Below are 24,423 nucleotides of genomic sequence, written 5' to 3'. Positions count from 1 at the left end.
AGCATCTGATCCTTGACTGGCACTCGTGCTAGCATCTAGCATGCTTGAGATTTTCAAGCATATCTGCTCTGTCCATCTCACCTCCCGAGTGTACCCATCACCTCAGAGACTTTCCCTACCTTCTTCAGAGAAGATAAAGGAGGGACACCCAAGCAGGGACACCCAAGCAGGTTTGGAGGGTATGGGGGTGGGGAGGAGTATGAGATGGGCTACGGAGAGGTTTCTTTTCTTTTCTTTTTTTTTTTTTTTTTTTAAAGATTTTATTTATTTATTTGACAGACAGATCACAAGTGGGCAGAGAGGCAGGCAGAGAGAGAGGGAGGAAGCAGGCTCCCCGCTGAGCAGAGAGCCCGATGCGGGGCTCGATCCTAGGACCCCGGGATCATGACCCAAGCCGAAGGCAGAGGCTTTAACCCACTGAGCCACCCAGGCGCCCCTATGGAGAGGTTTCTGAAGTGACATTAGTTTCTTTCATTTCCCTTCCGTCGAGAGGCTTCCTTACTTCCCCAGCCCCTCTGTCCTCCCTCACGATTGAGTCCAATATTTTTCCGATTTTACTTCGGTTCTGTCCTTGCAGTCTCCTGCTCAGCCCCGCCCGCCTCTCTGAGCACGCCCCTCCGTGACCACGCCCCTCCGTGACCACGCCTCCCCCTAGGTTCCTCCTTCCCCGTAGTCCTGCTAGCTCCCCGTCATGCCTCTGTTCCCTGCCAATCACGCTGGACCACCCTCTCGGCCCGCCCCGAACGCACACCCCAAAGGTCAGTGGCCTCGCCAGCAGGCGGACAACCGGGACCGGTGGAAAGATGGAGTGTGCGTTTGGAGGCTTCTCCGAGGAGCAGTTCCAGAAGGCCTGTGACGAGCTCCAGCAGTTCGGGCGGGTCGGGAATGACTGGGAGCTGCTGATGGAGCACGAAGGTTTCAAAATCTACAGGCGGCTGGACGAGGTAGCACCTGGCCCGCTGGAGGAGCCTGGGTTGTCACTCGCCAGGGGCACGCTTCCCGGGGAGTGTGGGGTTCAGGCCGCGGAAGTCAGGACCTGAGTTGGTCACGCGGAGCTGGGAAGAGCGAACATAGTGGGCAGTGCCTGCAGCTGACTGCCCCCTGCCGCTGGGAGGGCATCCAATTCAGCCTCAGGTTTGAGAGCCGAGGGGGAGTGGTCCTCTGGAAGTTAAGCGTGGAGTTAAAACGTGGATTTCCTGAGTCTTGGCCCCATGCACTTTCCTGCAAGGGACGTAGATGGTGGGTGGTGGTGGTGGTGGTGGTGGTGGTGTGTGTGTGTGTGTTGGTGGGCGTGGGGAAAACCTTAGGGTTTGCATATAGGTGGCAAGGAGACTGGACTTCTCGGAGACTGTGTGGGTATGCAGGATGATAGTGTGAGTGCCGAGCAGCGTGCCTGGGAAGGAAGCTACTGTCATCTCCCATTTTAGTGGCTTGTTTCTGTTCACGGCTGCCGCATCTTTGCAAGATGCACTTAATATGTTCGTCTGAAGCTTTAGGAAGAAAGATTAATTTAAAGGGCAGGAGGAATGGAGTTGGTTATTAAGCAAGTCGCCAGGTGCTCCCAGAGGCCTTTGAAACCAGCTTTGAAACTAGGTAGCAAGCTATCCAGGTGGAAAGATTGCAGTGCACCTGAGATCTGTTATCAGTTACCCTGTGATAGCAGCTGCATGACGCACAGGTTAAAAAGTCACCTTTAGGCAGGGTAAGTGAAATCAAGGCTGAGAAGTAAGGCGGCATTCTGAGTGGGTGTGTAGCAGAGCCACAGGGTGTACAAGATGAACAAGCTCACAGCCCAGAGCAGGGAGAATTAATTACTGAGTGTAATTTCAGTCGTTGGCTTGGTGCAAAAATGGACATCTTTTCAGACAAAATCCTTTATTCTTCTATTTCATTTTCCTTACCAGCCACATTCAGGCAGGTTTTGTCAATGTGACTGCTCGGACATTCTGATAACTGGCCCACTTCCCTTCCCTCTTCTTTCCTTTGTGGCTGCCACTTTAGATGCTACCTCTCACCTAGAATTGCCGTGACCTCTTTAACTAGTTTCCTGGCCTTCCACCTCTCTGATCCCTTCCCTCCTACATGTTACAGTCTGCTCAAGCACCTGAAAGAAAACCTGCGGTCTTAACCACTCTGCTTTCAGAGGCACTGTTGGTTGCAGAATTAATGCTAAGAATATCTAGTGTAATAGCTCACACATTGCAGGCTTTCTTATGTTCCAGGAAGTGCTTAAGTGCTTTATAGGTATTGACCTACTCTCCACGTCAGTCTTTTTTTTTTTTTTTAATTTTCATTTTATTTAAATTCAAGTTAGTTAACTTGAATATACTGTAGTATTGGTTTCAGGAGTACAATTTAGTAATTTATTCCTCACATTCAACACCCAGTGCTCATCCTAGTAAGTACCCTCCATCATCTATGTAGTCTATCCTACCTACCTCCCCTCCAGCAGCCCAGTCTCTTAACTACAGACTCTCTTATGGTTTGCCACCCTCTCTGTTTTTATTTTTCCTTGCCTTTCCCTTTGTTCATCTCTTTTGTTTCTTAAATTCTACATGAATGAAATCATGGTATTTGTCTTTCTCGAACTTATTTTGCTTAGCATAATACGCTCTAGTTCCATTCATATTGTTGCAAATGGCAAGATTTCATTCATTCTTTTTTTTTTTTTACTGCAAAGAAAATTTATTTTACATATTGCCAGCCATGAATTTTTGTTGTTGGTTCACGTAAATCTGCCTAGTGCCACTATCTAAGAGGCAGGACCATTTTATGTCCACACTTGTATTTACAAAGAGAATTTTGATGACTTACATAAATGCAACTCTGAGTGGGTTTAACAATGGAGATGCAATCTAACACCCATAATGACAGCAATGTAGGAGAGACGTGTTTTTTAAATATAATTTTTAAATTTTTTTATAAACACATAATGTATTATTAGCCCCAGGGGTACAGGTCTGTGAATCGCCTGGTTTACATACTTCACAGCACTCACCATAGCACATACCCTCCCCAATGTCCATAACCCCACCACCCTCTCCCTCCCCTCCTCCCCCCGAGCAACCCTCAGTTTATTTTGTGAGATTAAGAGTCTCTTATGGTTTGTCTCCCTCCCAATCCCCTCTTGTTTCATTTATTCTTCTCCTACCCCCCAAACCCCCCACATTGCATCTCCACTTCCTCATATCAGGGAGATCATATGATGTTGTCTTTCTCTGATTGACTTATTTCGCTCAGCGTGATACCCTCTAGTTCCATCCACGTCGGAGAGACGTGTTTTTAATTACCTTTCATTTGCGTGACCTTACTTAAGATATAAATTGATGATTTAGAAGTTCTTAGTCTCCTAAGGAGATTTTCAAAAGTGCTTATAGAAGGAGTTAGTGAGATTTTTAAAAAAAACATCTTCCATGTCCACATCCTGTTGTAATTTCTGCACCATTTTTTCTTCCAGGTGCTTTTCTTTGCCTGCAGGAGGGTCCTGGATAAGATGAGTGTTTTGCTTGACTTCTTTGATATCCTGAACTTTCTCTAATTCTTTATTTTTCTTTAATCCGTTCATTATAAATTTAGCTTGGCGCTTCTGTTTCATCTTTTCAACTCTCTTCATTGCAACAGTAGTTTTATTCCACAGCTCTCGCTGGTATTTGACAGGTTCATTTCTACGTTTTTCAAATTCAAATAAATTATCCACTGTAAGCTCTTTACCAGCTGCTTTACGGAATGCTTTAGTCCACCTGAACTTGCGAGGATTCTGCTTCTTTTTAAAGTTTTTATGACACTTGGATTTACAGAATCTGAACACCTTGCAGTCTTTGCGAACAAACATCATGCCGTGGCTGGAGTAAATAGAGCCTGAACAGAAATGACACCTCTCCAAGATTTCATTCTTTTTGATGGCAGAATAATAGTTCTTTGTGTATATTTATCACATCTTCTTTGTCCATTCGTCAGTCCATGGACATTTGGGCTCTTTCCATATTTTGGCTGTGTTGATAATGCTGCCGTAGACATTGGGCTGCATGTGCCTCTTCCAGTCAGCACTTTGTATCCTGGGAATAGATACCTAGTAGCCTCACATCAGCCTTAATGTCAGATACTGTAATTATCACCTTTTTTTACCTATATGAAAAGGAGTATGTGGAGAGGTTGATTGCTGAGGGTTTGAATTGGAATCAGAGCTCAGTGGTCCACTTCCAGGCCTGTGCTATAAATAGGTTCCTTCCTGCTCTCCCTCTCTGAAAGAAGGCACATGCTGCCACGTAGGCTATATAGATCTTTCTCACCTTATGATGGGTTTACATCCTGATAATCTCATCATAAGTTGAAAATATCTTAAAATGTATCTGATAAACTTCCCCTACTAAACATCATAGCTTAGCCTAGCTGATCCTCACTGTGCTCAGAATGCTTTCATTAACCTACAGTTGGGCTAAAACATCTAACACAAAACCTGTTTTATACTGAAGTGTTGAGTATCATGTAATTTATTGAATAGTGTACTGAAAGTGAGAAACAATGATCGTATGGGTGCAGAACAGTTTTATCAGTTGTCGACCCTGTGGCTCACAGCCCCTGCCCAGCAACAGGAGAAGATACTGTACCACATATCACTAGCCCTGGAAAGATCAAAATTCCAAACTCAAAGTACAGTTTCTACTGAATTCATATTGCTTTTGTGATTTTGTAAAGTTGGAAAAATGGTAAGCTGTACTGTCAGAAATTGTTGACTGTACTGAACTAGTTTGGGTCCAACTTACATTTCCAGCTTTATGTCCCTGACTCATCTGCACATCGCCTGTCCTCTAGCCAGCCCAGACCACTCTAGTCTTTACCCCTCCAATGGACCTGTGCTCTTTTGCTTTTGTGCCTGTGAGCTGAAGCAGTGCCTGGCTTCGTACTGTGTATTGTTTTCATTGTGTATTTTTCCGTAGCAGGGCCCGCTTCCCTCTGGTGGGGAGGATTTCAGTGGTCTTTAGAATAGCTCCCACCCCTACTAAGCATAGTATATGTCTTATTTCAACCTGCTCTGAGATGGGGGGGGTCATGCTACACTGATGTAAATCACAGGTGCTCCCAGGTAACTGCTCTAAAGTTTAAAGGGCCATGGGATTCTAGTAGGTGTGCCCTTGGGCCTCAGCAGCTAGGATGAAGGGCCATCCATGGCCACTTTGAATTCCATCTGTATTAAAATAGCAAGAGGCTCTGTTGGGTCAGGGTATGAGCCCTTTCCTAGAATCCTTACTGGGTCCTAGCAGCATTATTTGCTGCCTGGCCCACTTTGCTTAAAGCTTCATTTTCTTTCCAGGTTGACTCCCATGTTTTACCTTCCTCCCAGAAAGGAATTCCCTCTAATTTCTAGTTAATAAATCTTTTCATCTGAATACCACACCTTATCAAAAGTGAAATCACCTTGCCCCACACTCTGGGTAGACCTGCACCTATCTGCCCCAAAGCCCTTTATCTGTCTTATGCGCCAGTGGTTTTTAATTCACTCTTCATGTTACTGTTACATGTCTTTTCTTCTACCCACCCAAGCCATTTTACCCACCTGAGTACATATGGCCTTGGGTCCTCAGGCCCAAGGTCCAGCTGGGGGTCAGACCAGAAGACCGGGGGCCCCTCTGTCAATCTTCATCTTGATTAATCTACCTGACCATTTGTGCAGGTGAGTCCCGGTAAGGATTTTTACTGTAGTCTTTGCTTTCCAACAACTGGGTTAAACAGAGTGGACTTATCTGGGACCCTTTAATGTTGAAGGGCCACCAGGGGGTCCCTAACTTTCAAAGATGCTGTATTAAGCCTTTTGCCTCAACCCCATCAATATCTGCTTCATTCATCCTATTTCTAAAGAGCCATCTAAAGATTTTGACTCTATTGAGATATGAGTGCCTTGAGTCCCCCCGTCTTTCCCTATTTTCTTGTTAATTACTCTAATATTTTTTTAAGATTTTATTTATTCATTTGACACAGAGATCAGAAGTAGGCAGAGAGGCAGACAGAGAGGGGGAAACAGGCTCCCTACTGAGCAGAGAGCCCGATGGGGGCCTGATCCCAGGACTCTGAGACCATGACCCAAGCCGAAGGCAGAGGCATAACCCACTGAGCCACCCAGGCGCCCCTAGTTACTCTAATTTTTCTTGGCATCTGTAAGACCCATAAAGGGAAACTGAGACGGGTAATCTGGTAAATCTTCTTGGGTTGCTCGAGTTTTGCAGGAGTAAATTTACATGTAGTGCCCATGCAAAAGGGACCGTCTTTATCAAAGTGTTTGTCATGATTTGTGTAAGGAGCATTTTTTTTTTTTTTTAAGATTTTTATTTATTTATTTATTTATTTGACAGAGAGAGACAGAGAGAGAGTGCGCGCACAAGCAGTGGGGGAGGTGCAGAGGGAGAGGGAGAAGCACGCCTCCCACTGAGCAGGGAGTCAGATGCAGGGCTCGATCCCAGGACCCTGGGATCGTGACCTGAGCCAAAGGCAGACACTTAACAGACTGAGCCACCCAGGCGCCCCAAGGACCATATTCTGTAGATGACTATCCCCATTGTAATAAAGCCAGGCCTACATCTGGATCATGTTTAGCCATTTATGTCGGCCCATTGTGAGCTCTGATGATGATCTATTATTATATGTTTTGAAAAGGTTGAAGTAAGTATAGAGGCATTTGAGTTTTCCACTGTAACAATTAAATTATATTTTAAAATTAAAAAAGATTATAGCTTTTTTTTAAAGTTGATAACTAATTCTGAATCATGTTCTTGGACAGATGGCTACTTTCGATATACCGTATTTTGATACTTTTTAATTTCCTCCTTTCCTATTAAATCACAGAATTTTTGGACTTTGAAAGTTTCTTTGAAACCATTCTGTCCAACACCATCATCTTTTCCGTTCACTTCTTTTCTGTCCTCCCTTTGCCTGCTCTGTTTCCATTCTCTTTTCTCTTTTTCTCCTCCCCAGGTGGTAATATGAATAACTTACCTTTACATGGTGATTTAATTTAATGCTGTCACATGTAAGTTTCCTTTATCCCTATAAACCAGTCTGGAAGGTAGGTAGGGACAAGCTTATTTACCTATTTTATAGTTAGAAATAAGACCCAGAGTTGTGAAGTGAGCAGCATGAGACCTTGTGACTGCTAACTAGACAGGAACCAGCCTGCTTTGGTAAGCTCAGCACCAGATTTACAGCTTGGTTCAAGGCAAGAACTACTTTCTGGAGACTGGGGGAAACCAGCCCAAAGCTGCCATGTGGTATTATGGGAAGAACATGGGTTTTGGAAGCAGCTTGTCCTGGGTTAAAATCCCCATTATGTCTACTATCATTCATCTTTTCATTCAGAGAATGTTCATCAGATGCCTCCCATCCCTGACAGGCACCGGAGATAAGCAGTGAACAGGAAGACGCACCCACTGTTTGAACGAATGACACTCACTGATGAGAATAAACGCATGGTATATAATGAAATGTTGGGTGAAAAATGCTATGAATAAAGTAAACTGGGATGAAGGGATAGAGAGGTGGTGTGGCAGTGGTAGCTGTGGGCGATGTGATGTGTTTAAGATAAGGGAATCTGGAGAGCCCCTCTGCAGAGGTTAACATTTGAGTAGAGATAGGAATGAAGTGGGAGGTGGCATCGTGCAACTTTCTGGAGCAGAAACGTACCAGACAGTGTTTGTCAAAGCTCACGCACATTAGAATCACCCAGGAAGCTCTAAAGACATGACCACCCCATCCTGGATCCCAGGTTTAATTGATCTGGGTTGGGGCTTGGGTAGTCCTTTGGAAAAATTCCCCTTTCATTATTGGGGCTCATCTACTTTTCCCCCCCTACTTTTGTGTGTGTTTGAAATGCTTCATAATAAAATGATTTGTTGTTGTTGTTTTTAACATTAAGGCTTCCCATGAGATTCAAATGGACATGCTGGGTTTTAAATCACCGTGGTGGAGGGAATGCTGAGTTTGAGTCCCTGAGCCAGGCTGAGCTTTTTAGCAGGGTGATAAAGTTACTTTTTCTTACAAAACAAGGACAGTATTTACCTTTCAGGATGATACTGACCTCTCAACAGTCATGAAATGAAATGATATATGGCAATGTGGTACTCAGACTTCAGCATGCAGCAGAATCACCCACAGGGTTGGTTAAAATTCAGAATCCAGACTCCACTCCCAGTTTCTGGTTCAGTGGATTGGTATGGAGCATGAAAGTTTGCATTATATTTCTTTTTTCTTCTTCTTCTTCTTTTTTTTTTTAATTTTTTAAATTTATTTATTTGACAGAGAGATCACAAGCAGGCAGAGAGGCAGGCAGAGAGAGAGGAGGAAGCAGGCTCCCCACTGAGCAGAGAGCCCAATGTGGGGCTCGATCCCAGGACCCTGAGATCACGACCTGAGCCGAAGGCAGCGGCTCAACCCACTGAGCCACCCAGGAGCCCCTCTTTTTTCTTCTTCTGTTGGTGTTTTATTTCTAACCAGTTGCCAAGTGCTGCTGAAGCTACCAGTCCAGGGACTACACTTTGAGTATCGCCGATGTATGGGACATCCAGCACGGTGTTGGGGGACGGAGGGTGGGGGTTCTGATGTCAAGAGGAGGGGAGTACCTTACAGAAGATGTAGAAATCGAAAGGTGAGAGTGGAAAAAAGGAATATTGTAAGACAAAAGCAATGTCCAATTGAAGTCTCACTCTTCTTGATTTTTAAGTTAGTGGCCACTTGGGAGTGAATGTTGACCTCTGAGCTGTGCTGAGCAGCCAGTCCTGCGGGTAGAGAAGGGCCACAGGCCACTTACAAAAGCATTCCCAGTGATCTACAGTCAGGTCTTGTTGGAGCTTTGGGCTGTGTTACCATCCCAGTGGACCTTGTGACATGCCGACAGACAGTCTGAAAGCAGTCTGCAGGGCTTCACATCCTCAATTTAGACCAAGCAAATAGTGGTCTGAGCTGATCTAGTTAATGGCTTGACTTTGTAACATTTATAAGTCTACATGTGTGGCACTGTGCGAAGCGACTGTCTGCATTGTGCCTCTGTCCTTTCATTGGGTCTTCTAATCAAAGAGTGTGGTGAGGAACAGACAGTTCTTTTCCAGGAAGTGTTCTTTTCAATGCTGTGCACCTACTGAATTACAAAACCCCAGCACTCTTAGGAAAATTGTGCTTAGCCAGGCTGAGTAAGAGAAAGTCTGGCCTTTCAGAGGGAAACACGGATTAAACTCCCACAAGAACAGATTTATCTCCGTGGATGAAAAGTTTTCAGTACCACCCCCACAGCAGATATCATAATCTGATTTGCATCATGAGTGTCTCCCAGATGCTAGGACGGTTCTGCCTCTCTGCTAAGGGAAGAGGAGTTACCACCATGAGTGATAGAACCGTTACTGAACCTGAGACACTTACCAAGTCATATTTTACTAGTGGGCCATGTCTGAGTGCAGAGCACCCATGTGTGGCACGCTTCTACCTGGTAGAGATGGAGGCCAGCTCTTACGCTCTCTTGCTTATACTCGCTCTCTCTCGTCCTTTTCCATCTTCCTGAGCACACAACTGGTTGGATGTGTCAGAGCCTCAGGTATTCCCCTCCTCCCTTCTCTCAGGATGAACATGTGGTGTGAGACTGTATGAGAATGTTGGTCCCAAGATTTAAATTGGGGGGATGAGAGTAGAGGGGATAGGATACCCCCTTCTGTCTAGATATAAGCCAAGCTTTGTGCCCTCACCCTGTCTTTCATCAAATTCCCATATGGGATTCACAGGAGGTGACTATTAATAAAACTCTGATTGTCATTGGGCCTTGGGCACCCTTTGAGAGGAGAAGTGACTTGTCGGTAAGGATCTGGACATTCTGGATCCTTGGTCATGATACCATACCAATATCAGGGTGAACTAGGGCTGAATTGGAGCAATGGAGAGTGAAATAAGGTTCTTGGCTTCATCTTCCAACCTTCTTTTGACATCAGAGTCACCATGTGTGAGCAGAAGGAGAATTCTAGTGGACCTCCAGTGGGAATAGTTTGTTTTTTCACAAGCTCACCATCCCCTGACATTATTTTGTGAGGCTAGTTTATCCTTCAGAGAAATTATGCAAATGAATATATTCTTTTTATTTTATTTACTTATTTTTTTGACAGAGACAGTGTAAGAGGGAACACAAGCAGGGGGAATAGGAGAGGGAGAAGCAGGCTTCCTGCTGGACAGGGAGCCCAACGCGGGGCTCCATCCCAGGACCCTGGGATCACAACCTGAGCTGAGGTAGATGCCTAACGACCGAGCCACTCAGGTGCCTCACAAATGAATATATTCTTGTAAGAAAGGGAGCATCCGGAGCACCTGTGGGGCTCAGTTGGTTGAGTGACTGCCTTCAGCTCAGGTCATGATCCTAGTCGCGGGATCAAATCCTGCATAGGGCTCCCAGCTCCGTAGGGAGTCTGCTTCTCCCTCTGACCTTCTCCCCTCTCCTGCTTTCTCTCACTTTCTCTCTCCAATGGATAAATAAAATCTTTTAAAAAAAGTTATATATATATAAAAGGGAGCATCCATGCAAATGTGAATCTTTGAATTTTAGCCTGGGACTTTTAGTGTGTTTTTAAGACCCCAAAAAGCTTAGAGATAGACCTAACAACCTTATCTTGCCATTTAGTTTAGGATAGACCTGTTTCCATAGCTACCTTTGGGTTAATGAAAAGAAAACTCCAAATTATTTGTCCATGTACTCATTCAAGTGGTCTTTGGACCTGTTGTGTACCTGGCATTATGCTAAGCCCTGGTGATACCTGATGAGTAAGACAAAGTTCATACCTTCAAGAAGCTTGAAGACAATAAAACAGGTACTTTTTATGTTATGTAGATCTGAGTTCCTGACTTATCATTTTTTTTCTTTGAACATCTTTTAACATTTCTTCCACAATAGGTCTCTGCTGATGAATTCCTTCAGTTTTTATTTGTCTGAAAAACTTATTTCTCCTTCACTTTTGAAGGACAGTTTCATTGGATATAGAATTCAAATTGATGGCTTTTTACTTTCAGTATAGTATATATTTTACTCTTTTTTTACATGGATGGTTTCTGATGAGGTGTCTGGTGTAATCCACATGTATGTTCCTCTATAGGTCAATTTTCTTTTTCTTTTCTGAGTTTGAATAAGATATACTTAAGACTTTTTGGTATTTATCTGGTATGGTGTACTTTATGGGCAGATTTACTTTGAAGTGTGGTCTAAGTCTACGTGGTAAACACCCATGCGACTCACAATATAAATATGAATCTTATGACACAAATCTTCCTCTCTTATATGTATTATTGCAATACCACAGGAAACTGTACTAACAGTAATTCAATGGGGTTTATTTTTCTCATTTAACCAGTAGGGCAGAACTCTGGAAAACAGTATAGGGTTTCCTCAAAAAGTTGAAAATAGAGCTACCCTATGACCCAGCAATTGCACTACTGGATGTTTGCCTTAAAGATACAAATGTAGTGATCCGAAGGGGCACATGCACCCAAATGTTCATAGCAGCGATGTCCACAATAGCCAAACTATGGAAAGAGTCTAGATGTCCAGATGTCCATCAACAGATGAATGGATAAAGATGTGATATGTGTGTGTGAGTGTACACACACACACACACACACACAGGAATACTATGCAGCCACCAAAAAACCTGAAATCTTGCCACTTGCAACAATGTGGAGGGAACTAGAGGGTATTACGCTGGGCGAAATAAGTCAATCAGAGAAAGACAATTATCATATGATCTCCCTGATATGAGGAATTTGAGAAATAAGACAGAGGATCATAGGGGAAGGGAGGGAAAAATGAAGCAAGACAAAACCAGAGAGAGAAACCGTAAGAGACTCTTAATCTCAGAAAACAAACTGAGGGTTGCTGGAGGGGAGGGGCATGGGAGGGATGGGGTGGCTGGGTGATCGACATTTGGGAGGGTATGTGCTATGGTGAGCGCTGTGATTTGTGTAAGACTGATCAATCACAGACCTGTAGCCCTGAAACGAATAATATATTATATGTTAATTAAAAAAAAAATAGGGCAGAAGTCAGCTGGCACTGGTGTAGCTGATCAGTGATGCCAGTAAAACGCTTGCGTCTTTTTACTCTTTATCCTCATGTTCGTTACCTCTTCATTACAAAACAGCTGCTGCAGCTCCAAATATCCATATTCAAACCTGCATAGACCACCAGCAAAGTTAGCTGTGCATACTGCCACAGAGGTTCTCTTAGCAAGAAGGAAGGTACTGTATGCTATGCGAAATCTTCTGTTTCTTCTGGTTATTGTATTCTACAGAAGGTATTTACTGATTCTCTACCACTGAATAATTTTTACTTTATTTATAAATGGAGCATTACAAAAGTATACACTATGTTTTACAACATGATGAAGAAATGGAGACATGCTTAGAAATGGCTTCTGGAGGAGCTTCAGGAAAGGCAGTAACCTCTCGCCTAAACTTTCTTGAAATCATTTATTGAAGTACTAGTAATTTTAGAGACATAGATGCAGAAAGATTTTATTTCTAATTTTTTTAAATTAAATTTTTTTGCGTGTGTCCCAAAATTCATTGTTATGCATCACACCCAGTGCTCCACGCTCCTTAATACCCACCACCAGGCTCACCCAACCCCCCACCCCTCTCCCCTCCAAAACCCTCAGTTTGTTTCTCAGAGTCCACAGTCTCTCATGGTTGTCTCCTCCTCAGATTTCCCCCCGCTCACTTCTCCTCTCCATCTTCCAATTTTAAAGAGACCTTACACATCAGTAATAAAAACTGCCCCAATCAAGCTAAGTTTCATGCTTTTCCCTATCAAATTGTTTGTGTAAACAATGGTACCCAATCCTTTTGAGATGCTCCTGTGCTGCTGACAAGAGTATAAATTGGTACAAACTTCTTAAAGGTTTATAAGCATAAAGAACCTTAAAATGGTAATACCCTCTACCCCCAAACTTCTAAGGAAGTTTTTGTAATGAAAAAATTAGAATTATGGACAAACTTGGTCCATATGAAATGATAGATTATTCCAGGAATATTTATATTTTAAAAATATTGGGAATGTTGACTCATGAGAAACATTAAATTAGGTTTGATCTCTCCATAGCTTGTTAAAAATAAGAATACAATTTCAAACCGTATCATTCCCATTTTGTAACATACACAAGTATTTATGTGCTTAAATATGTCAAATATTAAAGTAGGTCTTTGTGGATTATGGAGTTACATGCCATTTTTATTTTCCTTACTCTCTTTTTTTGGCATGTTCTACTTCTCCTATAATGAATATTATTTCTACAGTTATAAAAAAATTCATTTTTTAAAGACAATTTGCTGAGATCCTTCTTAGAAAGAAATAATGGGTGAAAAAGTGCCTCGATCCAAGAATTTGGGTGGCCTCTACATTACTTGAAAAGAGCATTTAACTGATAAGTGAGGGAAGTGGTACCAAGTATTTTGTTCCTCTGGAGTCCTGACAATTCTCAGTTCTGCCATGAAGGGAGTGTTTAAAGGAAATTGTAACAATAGTTCATTCTTCTGTATTCACGTAAATCACATTGTTCTATTTTTCTCTTCCTAAGAGGGCTTTCTGTTTTTCTTTTTTGTAAAATGTATAGGACTGAGGTCACTTAGGTCAGTGACTAAATTCAGAAGGGGGAAGGGAACCACTTTAAGGAAACAGTTTGTCTTAATTTATCCAGATAACCAGTTAACTCATGTGAGCTGAGATGACCATCTCAACACATATTTATCCCTTTTGCTCAGGCAGTGTGTACAGAAAGTGGGGCCCCAATATGTTTGAACAGGGAACTAATGGTCTCTCTTCCAAAGATGATTTATAAACAAGTGGGTATGTATAAACCCTCACTATCTTCCTGTATGTGTAGGGGAAAGGACAGAAGAGAGAAGGAGATGTTTTTCCTGATGTTTGCCTTCCTTTGGGGTATCCATGGCACAGCCCGTGAGGGGTTCAGATCTACTAGTTTGTCATTTGCTGGTTGGAAACCCTTGGTATAAAGTCATATACTTCTAGATATGGAAGAATTTTATGAATTCAGTTCCAATGCCATCTTCCATTTCTTACCAGGTATTTTAATGTATCTGTGAGATTCCTAAACTGGGACGTGTTTTTCCCTGGGTTATACTCCCTGAACTAGGAAGCACTTGCAGCCTCAAGATCTCTAGAAAGCTTCACCATGTTTACCTCTTGACTTCATGTAACTCCTTGGCATTGGGTTTAAGAGGATAGTTTTATTCATGTTCACTAGTCAATAACATTTCTTTAGCACGTGGAATAATGTGTCATTCTAAAAGCATCATTTTTATTTGCTTTTGCATGGAAATTAATCTAAAAGCCTTTGGTTTAATCTTAAGGACAGAGCCTTTAGGCAAGGGGAGAGTCAGGAATTGTTAGCTGCTGTTGGACAGATAATGAAATGTGTAGTATGGCCTACTCCAGCCCAAACCCTCACAAAGGAGGATATGGCCTCACCTGAAAAAAAAGGGGGGGGGCGGGAGAAGACTCTCTTATACTTTCAAATCTAGAAAATTTTTTATCCCCCCTGAATAAAGGGGAGTAATGTGATTTGACACTGCTGTTATTTCCTTTATACACAAATTCCTTAAATAAAAAAGAAGCTGTTGAAAAATTTTGTCTTGGAATTGATAAAAACAATGTGTTGGGTTTCATTATGACCTGTGGATGTCCAAAATAGTAACCTGTCCCCCTGAATGCTAGCTGCCTATATGACACTCTCACTGGGATGTTTAATAAGCATCTCAAACTCAAAAGTAGAATTCTTGATTTCCCCACAGCCCACAAATCACCTCTTCCCAACTTTTCTCTGTCTTAGAGCGTGGAGCTCCCATGCTGGGTGTTCAAGCAGAGGTTCTAAGACGTAATTCTTCTTTTTCTCTTTACCCACAGGCAATCTGCCAGCACTTCCTGCTGACATTACTTCTAAATATATCCCTAAATCACTGGACTTCTCTCCATCCCATTGTCACCTCCTCATTCAGATCCCCATCATCTCTTATCTGGACCATTAAACTGGTCTTCAAATCCATCTCCTTGCTCCCTTATGATTACTTTCTACCAAGCAGCAAGAATTATCTATTTATTATTCCCCCCAATTAAAGTCACTCATTGATTTTCCTTAGTAGTTAGAACAAAATCCTTACCCCTTACCCTGCTTTACAAAGCCTTTTTGAAGTCTGCCTCCCATTACCTCTATGAACTCAGCTCCGACCATTCTCCCCCCATCCATGGTTCTCTGGACCTGTGACTTTCTGTTCTTTCAGCATGCCAGTCCCTCTGGGGGTTTTCTCCCTACCAGGACTGAGTTTTTCTTAATTTTCCATGGCTGGCTGGCTCCTAATATTTAGAATAAGATGTTCTGATAAAGGCTATCTCTCATAGAAGCCTTTCCTGACCACCTAATTACATAGGGAAACCCCTCCCCACCAATCCAGGCACCACTAAATATAGAACTTTCCTAATATTCTATTCAAATTTCCTAGATAGCATTTATAGCCACTTTCACCACCAATGTCTACAAGCAAATATAAGACTCATGAGAGCAGGAACCTCATCTGCTTTTTCATCATCATGTCACCAAGACCACAGAGGATGTAGTCACTAATGGTGTTGCGTGTACAGCTGTTTTTCATGTGCTGTGTAACCCAGCTGTCTCTCAATTTGGGAATCAATAGGTTATTTCTGCCTGTTCTGTTTTTATAGCAGACTGGACTTTATGCGTATAAAGTCTTTGGTATTCTGGATGATTGCCCACCGGCTGTGCTGGCAGATATCTATATGGACTTAGACTACAGAAAACAGTGGGACCAATATGTTAAAGGTGAGTAACACTTATTTTTTTTTTAAGATTTTATTTATTTATTTATTTATTGGCAGAGAGAGAGAGAGAGGGACAGAGATCACAAGGAAGCAGAGAAGCAGTCAGAGAGAGAGGGGGAAGCAGGCTCCCTGCTGAGCAGAGAGCCCCATGCAGGGCTCCATCCCAGGACCCCGAGATCATGACCTGAGCCAAAGGCAGAGGCTTAACCCACTGAGCCACCCAGGCGCCCTGACTTACTGTTTTTTAAAGTCATCTAGAAAGTAGAATCTGTTGTTATTCTAGCTGTAGAAAGCAACAGGTTTAATCACTACTGGTTCATTTTTAATTTTGGCATGAAAGTCTTGAATCCTAGTCTTGAAACATGTCTTTATGATTCCTTGCATACTCTCAAATGCCATTCTTCAGTTTGCTCCAAGGCCTACTTTGTTCTCACTGTAATTTTGTCATCAACCCATATATCCAAGTAGTCACAGAAGGCTTCTTGGAGGAGGCAGTGTCCAAGCTTTGTTTTGGAAGTTGAATCAAAGTTTTATAAACAACAGGAATGCAAGCGACAACAACAAAAAACACAAAACAAGAACATGTATAGGAGAGAAAGTGAGACGCTGAGAGGGTAAGGGGGTGAGTGGTTCGAGGCCATTTGAGGCCCAGGGAACAGCATGAGTAAAGCAAGGAAGGCATGAAACAACACGGCATGTTCAAAAACTGAGCAATTTGGTTTTATTGGGTTGTTGGGGTAGCAGAATCTAGAGCTAGGGTGGGAGGAAGGTCAGATCCCCAGGGGCCCAGCTTGGCCACCAGGCTACAATGCTTAGATTTGACCCTGAAAGTGATGGACAACTAGGAAAGGCACGAAAGAGGTGATCCTCCTGTTGCTTAGAGCTGGGAGTGGCATCTGCCATTCAGTCATGGAGGACTAGAATTGCAGAACTAGCCCTGGGGCCCTGAAAAGATTCTTGCCAGAGTCAGGATGCTTGGTTGAAAGCAACAAGAACTTAACAAATGCCAGTGTGAGAAAAGGAAAAAGAATACCAGTTCATGGCATTGAAAAGTCCAGGGGTTTCTGACCTCCAGGACACTGCATCTAATGTTTAAATGCTTTCTCCATCTGGATTCAGTTTTCTTCTGAGTTGACCCAGTTCTCAGGCAGATCATTATATCATGGCAAAGATGACCCCCAGATGATCCAGGCTTATAGTCTCACCATATAAATAACCCCACAGGAACAGAAATGAACATTCCACTTTTCTACTCATGGTAGCCAGATTCCCACAATTTGCTGTCATGGCATCCTGTGGATGTTTGTCATGGTTTTTTGGTCTCTTAGTGTTTTCAAATACCATTCCTGTCTGGGGTGAATTGTGATGCTTCTCTATTTAGGGGAGAAGCCAGATGTTCTCCATCCCAGTCTCCTTAGCAGCCATGGTTCAATGGTGTAATACAGATGTTGCCAATAAGACAACATGCAGCTTCAATTTGAGAGATAACAACATGAGCAAGCAGGGAGCATCACGATCAATTTTCTGGTGATGGTAGGGCTAAGGTATCTGATGTTGGGAGAGATACCACAGAGCCTAGCCATTCACGCTAGGGTGTCTAGTCTAGTCACAACAGTAGCTTGGCTTCTCTGGTACAATCCTCAGGTTCTAAGCCTAACTCTGGTCCTTCTAGATATTTGTGAGTTACCTGAGAGCCTTTACTGAACCACTTTTTGGCCCAAACTTTGTTAGAGTGACAAGGCAAGACCCTGGCCAGAGGCACCATCCCAGAACAAATGACTGGGCCATGTCTTGCTCATTTTCCCAGCCCTGAAATTAATGCTAAGTGAGTCCTGCTTAAACTACATAGTAAGGAGGAGGGGAAGGATGATGCCCTGGGGGAGAATTGGGATTGCTGGTCCGGGAAGGGGGAGGTGAGGCTGAGCATGCAAAGGTAACATGTCCACTTCTCCCTTCCTCTCAAGGACTGTTGTTAGCCTCCTGTGGCACCAGTGCCCTGGCAAGCTCTTTAATCCATGACTTGCTTCTAATAGATTTTCTTTAAAAAGCTGAATTAAATAATGCATTTCCCCTTCAGGAGCTCCTCAAGGGGTTCTTATGGTTATTTCAGCAGCCTTGGCTTAGCTCCTTCTCTAAATGGTTAGTTTTGAAGCTTACTGCACATCTTGTGGTCAGAGGGTGTGCTTGTCATTGAATTCCTTTGCTTTCTCCAACTGAGAGTCGGCTGCTATTTGCACACAATATAATGATGGAATATTAAGGAATTCTGGTCCTTATAGCTGTGGTAAAATGTAAAGAAATAGGAGAGAAGGAAGACACCCAGGGTTTGCCACAGTTATGCCACTTCCTAGCTGTTTAGGAAGGATACTGCCATCCCTGGAACCTTCTTTTCCCAGCTGAACACACTAGACTGGGTGACTCAGTCCCAGGCTAGTTGTAAAAGGTCGAGAAATCTAAAGAGAGAAGGTCTCAAAAGCAAAACTATTGGGATTCTAGTGACATCTGGTGGTTGCCCTGATTTTAAAACCTGAACATTTGTTTTTGGATGCCTGATTTTGTTTTATTGCGTTCTTTTTGGGAATCTTGCTTGTGCTATACAGTGCACATGTTTTGCTGAATTTTATTTTTTTATTGTGTTTTTATGTCTACTAGACTCTGCCGTTGGGCAATAAGCTTTCGGCATTAATGAATGTCTGATTTTTTCTAGAATTCTGTGTCTTACGAGTTAGTGGTTTATCATATCCTCAGAGGTCATCATACCTAGGCTTGTTAATTGGAGCCCAGAAGCTCCAGATACATTAACTTCTTTTGTTCTCCTTAGAACTCTATGAAAACGAATACAATGGAGAAACCGTGGTCTACTGGCAAGTGAAGTACCCTTTTCCCATGTCCAACAGAGACGTATCCTTCCTACTTGGCTTTCTAAGTGTTTCTTGTGCCCCTTGGTCATTGCCTAATGGTAGCATGCCTAGCAGGTGTGGACAGCATTGTCCTTGAATCTTGTAGAAGCATATGCTAAAACTGTTGCTTCTTGTGTGACTTTTGGAGACCTCATTGTGCGATGTCTGGGCTTGACCATGTGGAGCCTCTGTGATTGTGGTCCTGGAGGGCAGCTCAGACTTTCCTGAGAGGTGTTCTAAGGCTTGAAATTTTGGGGCCACAGAATTGGGGACCTAGAAAGAACTTTTTATAGAGTGTTTAATACATTCCCTCAATCCAGAGGTAGAAGGGGGCACCCAGAGAGATAAAATGATGGAAGCGTAAGTATAGATGATTATTGGCCAAGAGGGAACTAGAATTCAGGCCCCCACTTTCCAGCTCTGCCCTTCTCCCCTCCTGTTTTATTGATCCCACATGATCTCTACTTGACTGCTGGCTCTGCAGATTGGGTGTATGTTTCTTCCCCTCATTTACCATTAAAACAGTTGAATAGAATGTGGGAAGTTTTAGCTGGCATTCCAAGGTTCTAAGAAGCCCTCTCAGGACTAGGAAGGGGGATGCAAATCTGAGGACAGGCAGGGAGGGGGCAGGATGACTGATAGGTGAGATTTCCACTCCTTCACTGTCCTCTTCACAGCAGCAGCAGAGTATGTTATACACTGAATTTCCACAGAAGATCCTGTCAACAAAGGGTTGTGTGGATAAAAAAAAAAAAAAAAAAGTTTGGAAACCACCCAACTGGATGATCACTGGGATCTCTTCTAGCTTTAGCTTTGTATAAGTCTGTATTTCCTACATAATTATTCTCTAGAAAGAGAAGGAGCGTGTTGCTGTGTTTTATGTATATTGTTTGTATGTGTTTTTGTGTCTGTGTGTTTTCCTTGGTCCCAACTAGATTATAAACTCTATAAGGGCTTATTTCTTGTTCACATACTGCTATGTAGTTTGTACAACATATGGTATGTATTTCAACAGATTGTGGATTAAGTAATCCCTTAGATTTTATGTGGTTTTCCCTGATCTTGCCAACATCTGTGCAAAGTAAGTACCATCATCCTCATTTCACAGTTAAGGAAACTGAGGCAAAGAGAAGTCCAGAACTTTGCTCTGGTTAACAACTAGTGGGTGGCAGAGGCAGGTTTGGAAGCACATCCAGTTATTTCCAGAGGTGGTGACCTTGATCAGGCGGTGACCATGATCCCATCTCTCTGACCTCAGTGTGACACTGATGGTTAGGTCTTAGGGGTAGATACTTGGGACCACTTCAAGTTCTATATATTTGGTTTAACAATACTACACAATCTGATGATGAGTTTTTTAATCTTACTATGTGCATGTCTCTCCACTAGTGGTTAAATTTTTGAGAACAGAGAATAGTGCAGAGGAAAAGAACATTCATTTGGAGCCAAAGATCCCAGACTGAATGTGAGCTCATTCTCTGATTTGTTGTGTGACTTTGGAAGTCCCTTCGCTTCTCTGCGCCTCATTGAACTGGTGGTTCTCTAGTCATAAGCCCTCTGGTAGGCTGGACCTTCCAACTTTTTGAAGACTCTGCCAAGTTTTAATCAATACATCAGGTTGATTTTTCCTCAATGAAGTGTCAGGTGATACCTGTCACATGAGATGAACAAGTTTTGAGAGAAAGTGGGACAATTTTTGTTGTGAGGAAAAAGTAAAAGGTCTTGATGTCAGAAATCCAGAGCCAAAGCAACATTATATCTCCTGCAAAACATTTAAGAACTTTACTTGTATGTCCCCAGAGTTGGGGGCAGTAGCATATCCTGCAGGGTGCCTGAGTGAGGGCTGGGACCTGTGGGTGCTGCAGAGATTCTGTGGTGGCATGGGGCTATGGTTGCTGCTGTTACAGTGAGTGTATTACGTTATACTTAGAATTTAAAAAAAAATTACTATTGTTTAGGCTTTGAATTCCTTCTAGTGTGAAACCTAAAATTCTGTTGAGGTCTGTCCAGCTATGAAAGACTAGCTAGGTTTCGGAGCCAGATCTGGGTTTGCACTCAGGTTCCAGTTGAGCGATGGGATCTTTGGCAAATTTCTTTACTTCTTGGAGCTTCAATATTGTTATCTGTAAGATGAGGATACTTACACCAAATTCAGAGGGACCTTTTCAGAATCAAAACTGATGCTATATGTAAGGCTTATGGTAAGGGCTTAATAGAAGGTAACTCTCACTGTTTCTTAGGAGTCAGTTACCTTCCCTATTATAGTACCATAGACATAGTGAGTGGTCTGTGTTTATAGAGATGAAATGGCTTGGTTATTCTTGGTGGTTAACCAATGTTAATCCAGAGAGGACTTCTGCCTACTAAATACTCAGGTTCTCATGCTTTTCCTCTGGCCACTAGGTGTAAGTAACATTGCTTGACCATCCTCTGTGCATAGAGGTCACTAACCAGAGCTTTGCAGGAGGGCAGGACAAAGTGGAATGACTCCAGTGTTTATCGAGTACTTATTCTGCCCCAGTCTTTCTCCAATGCCCCCACCAAGCTTGCCTGCTGGGGAATATAGCCCCCTTTCCCTACAGAGGGAAACTCAGCTTCAGAAAGGTTGAGTAACAAATGCAGAATCACACCGCTGGTGAGCAAGCAGTCCCTCGTATCTCATAGTGCCTTCTTAGAGAAAGGAGGAGTAGTTTCCCTGTATAATTGAAAGCCTCAAGGAATCATTCCCAAGTAGGTAATGCATGCTGTCAAATGAGAATATCAGGTTGTATGGGGCACCGTCTTTCAGTGCAGGTAGGGACACAGGGCTGAGAAATGGAGGAACCATTAAAGGGAGCAAGGGCCAGTTGGGAGGAATAGAATCATCTCACTTTGCTTCTGGCTCATAGGGTTTCCTTTCGACCATCTGAAATGCTGGCATTGATATCATGCCTTGACTAACAGTTAGTACATCTACATCCGGCAGCGGCGAGACCTGGACATGAACGGGCAGAAGATCCATGTAGTCCTGGCCCAGAGCACCTCTGTGCCACAGATTCCTGAGAGGTCTGGTGTGGTCCGGGTGAATCAGTATAAGCAGAGCCTGGTGATCAAGAGTGATGGCAAGAAAGGGAGCAAAGGTAAAGCTGGGGAGCGTGTTGGCAAAGCAGCTGGGGCCACCATATGTAGGCCATACTGACTGTTAGGCATGTAAAATGCATGATGCTTATTCTCTGAGGTCAGAGAATGGGCATGAGTATAAAACAAACAAGGAATCAAAACCTGGGGAGAGACTTAGTTCACCCCCAGAAACCTGGCTTGAGTGCACGGTAGATGTTTAAATCTGACTCAACCCATTCTTTATTGACTCCTGCATTGCCCAGAGGAAATCAAACCACGAGGTGTAGAAATTCACTTCAGGCTAGTCGTGGGGATACATACATCGGGCCTCAGGGGTAGGGTGGCAAGGGGGCTGGCATGACTCCTGCTCAGCAGACTCAGGACCTGCCTGCCTCGAGTTCTAACCTGCACAGAGAAAAGCTGTGAGTAGAGCAGGGGCAGCCAGCCACTCGCCTTATGGGAATCAGTGTGGCTTGTGTGTGAGGCAATGTCTGAACCATAATTCTGAAGCTGTTCATATCTGTCATCTTGGACATGCCACCCAACTGCTCTGAGTCTTCATGTTGTCCTTTTTAAGTGGGGGTTTAATCTTACCAACTCCCTTGTACTAGTAAGATAATTAATGAGAGAAATGATTAAATGAGAGACTATATCCAAGTGTCTAGCACTTGACAGGCATTTAATAAGTAGCAGCAAAATGTGCATGTGGCTATGTTTTCAAAAATGTGTGTGTATATATATGTGTGTGTTTGTATATATACACCCACACACATACATATATACATATTCTGGGAGGCAAGGCAGAGGAGAGAAGTTCTCCTGAATCCCATGTTCCCTCCCTCCTTACTTTTGGGACCTGAAGATAGAGGGAGAATCTTTGCAGGGTTTATTGGTGTCTTTCTAACATTTTTCCTCCTCCTGATTTTCCTTTCTAGTTTTCATGTATTACTTCGATAACCCGGGTGGCCAAATTCCTTCCTGGCTCATTAATTGGGTCGCCAAGGTGAGATCCCAGGAGGCAGACGGGGGGGGCGGGGAGTGTGTTTGACAAATGTTGACTTAGCCCACAGGGCTGTCAGACTGAAGAGACACTGTGTCTCAGGCCTAATGAGGCTCTTTTATGAAGCACCTTGGTTGAGTGACTATAGTTGGGACTAAGGTTGCCAACACCCAGGATGTGAAGGCTGGGACAAAAGAGAAGAATCCTTAGCTGGAATGTTAGACACTCCCTACCAGCAAGACCCTGCCAGGATCACTTTCTGCATCCTCCAGATAGTAGCCTTTTCCTTGTAGGAAAAATGAAAAATGTGCCTTTTGAACCTCTGTCTGCTTATGGAGGGAGGAATCTGACAGGCCAGCCTGGCTCGAGAGACAACCAGATGTGTCCAAGCTTGGAAGCCTCCAGTTTTGTTATTGTTGTTTTGTTTCTCTGTAAGGAGAGGGGACTGCAGTAGGGGCCGGATTGCTGGAGACTGCCGGAGAACCTGGCTTTATGGGAACCATTCAGTGCTTTGTAGGAGTGCTACTTACTGCCGGGAGGGCTCAGCACATTCCCCCCTGCAAAGTGCACAGGCTTTGAGTCAAACACGTGTGATTTTGAGTCCTTGTCCTGCTTCTGTCTGTATAATCTAGGGAAGCTGTTGATTTCTTCCCTGTGGAAAATGGGGACGGGTATTACCACCCTGTAGAGTAGTGGCAAGTAAGGAAGTATCTGGGGAATGTCTTGCACAGTGCTCAGCATGAACTAAGAAATAACATAGTCTACCCTTTGCCCCACACCCTCACCATTTCCTAATTCTGTAAAAGAAGTCCTTTCTATGATTACTAGGTTAGAATCCCAAAAGTCCAAACCAATACCATTTCCTGTGTTTTTTCTTTTCAAAAAATAGTCTCTCAAAATCATCTTATCTTTTTACTAGCAAAAACCAAGATACGTAACAGTATCTCACCTGTGCCTTGGGTCTTCTGTCATGTTCTGCAGAAATCGGACAGGGGCCCTATTGTCATATTTATCATTCTCAGAGTCATCTTTGTTTACCTTTGCCATAGCCTAAAGAATCAGGAGTAATGACCATGAAGACATAGAAGTGACAGTCTCCTTTGTTTTGTAGAATGGTGTTCCTAACTTCTTGAAGGATATGGCAAAAGCCTGTCAGAAATACCGCAAGAAAACCTAAGAAAGGAAATCGTGTGTCCATGGAACGATGATCTGGGAGTGCCACAGCCCACCGACGCTCAGCTTTCCTTTCACTTTTCTGTCTTCAGAGGCCTGCACACTGTCCTGCACGTCGTCCCTGAGTGTGTTTGCCTGACGCCTGGCTTCCTTTCCCACTCCCCACCCCGGGACTGGCTGCCTTCTCCCACTATTGAATATGGGTCAGATTAGGGAAACTTCTGCTTGTTTATTTTTAAAAAGGGAAGTCCTCAGTAGAGAACACAGTCATTCCATTGTGCCATTTCAGGGGGATGGGTGGGCGGAGGAACCATGACAATGCAAGAGCAGCTGATCCTGCAGAGCTGGCTCCTTCCCGGAATGTGGCTTCTCGAAACCCAGAAGGGGCTGCT

At 43.4% G+C, this 24,423-nt stretch overlaps 2 protein-coding genes across 5 annotated transcripts; one reads left to right on the top strand and one right to left on the bottom strand.

Annotated features, from left to right (window-relative positions):
- The first annotated feature begins 738 nt into the window (after positions 1-738).
- Positions 739-24,423, top strand: PCTP (phosphatidylcholine transfer protein). 4 transcript variants are annotated; one of them, XM_032872014.1, is made up of 6 exons: positions 739-758; positions 15,743-15,860; positions 18,681-18,760; positions 21,707-21,878; positions 22,794-22,861; positions 23,970-24,423. In XM_032872014.1, exons 2-6 carry the CDS (start codon positions 15,818-15,820, stop codon positions 24,033-24,035), a joined length of 429 nt encoding a protein of 142 aa, XP_032727905.1. In that variant the 5' UTR covers positions 739-758; positions 15,743-15,817; the 3' UTR covers positions 24,036-24,423. The 4 variants fall into 4 exon arrangements, with proteins under 4 accessions (XP_032727905.1, XP_032727903.1, XP_032727902.1 ...); XM_032872012.1 differs by lacking the exon at positions 739-758 and adding an exon at positions 765-944 and having other exon boundaries at positions 15,746-15,860; XM_032872011.1 differs by lacking the exon at positions 739-758 and adding an exon at positions 765-944.
- On the bottom strand, positions 3,362-15,672 carry LOC116875959 (probable ribosome biogenesis protein RLP24). Its single transcript, XM_032871799.1, has 3 exons — positions 15,590-15,672; positions 12,132-12,180; positions 3,362-3,892 (listed from the first exon to the last, which is right to left on the bottom strand). Exons 1-3 carry the CDS (start codon positions 15,670-15,672, stop codon positions 3,362-3,364), a joined length of 663 nt encoding a protein of 220 aa, XP_032727690.1.

The sequence above is a fragment of the Lontra canadensis genome, unplaced genomic scaffold (genome assembly GCF_010015895.1).
Source record: "Lontra canadensis isolate GAN:19392208 unplaced genomic scaffold, GSC_riverotter_1.0 scaffold43, whole genome shotgun sequence".
NCBI classification, from domain to species: domain Eukaryota; kingdom Metazoa; phylum Chordata; class Mammalia; order Carnivora; family Mustelidae; genus Lontra; species Lontra canadensis.
This window is presented reverse-complemented; position numbering and strand designations above follow the sequence as displayed.

Excerpts from the sequence above, each read along its gene's own strand:
- PCTP (XM_032872011.1), top strand. The coding sequence starts at position 804 with ATGGAGTGTGCGTTTGGAGGCTTCTCCGAGGAGCAGTTCCAGAAGGCC. Across the intron at positions 945-15,742 it reads TCTACAGGCGGCTGGACGAG|CAGACTGGACTTTATGCGTA; the intron begins GTAGCACCTGGC and ends CTGTTTTTATAG. Across the intron at positions 21,879-22,793 it reads TGGCAAGAAAGGGAGCAAAG|TTTTCATGTATTACTTCGAT; the intron begins GTAAAGCTGGGG and ends TTTCCTTTCTAG.
- LOC116875959 (XM_032871799.1), bottom strand. The coding sequence starts at position 15,672 with ATGAAAAACAGCTGTACACGCAACACCATTAGTGACTACATCCTCTGT. Across the intron at positions 12,181-15,589 it reads ATGATGAAAAAGCAGATGAG|GTTTGAATATGGATATTTGG; the intron begins GTTCCTGCTCTC and ends TGGTCTATGCAG. Across the intron at positions 3,893-12,131 it reads AGCTGTTTTGTAATGAAGAG|AATGAAATCTTGGAGAGGTG; the intron begins GTAACGAACATG and ends GCCATCAAAAAG.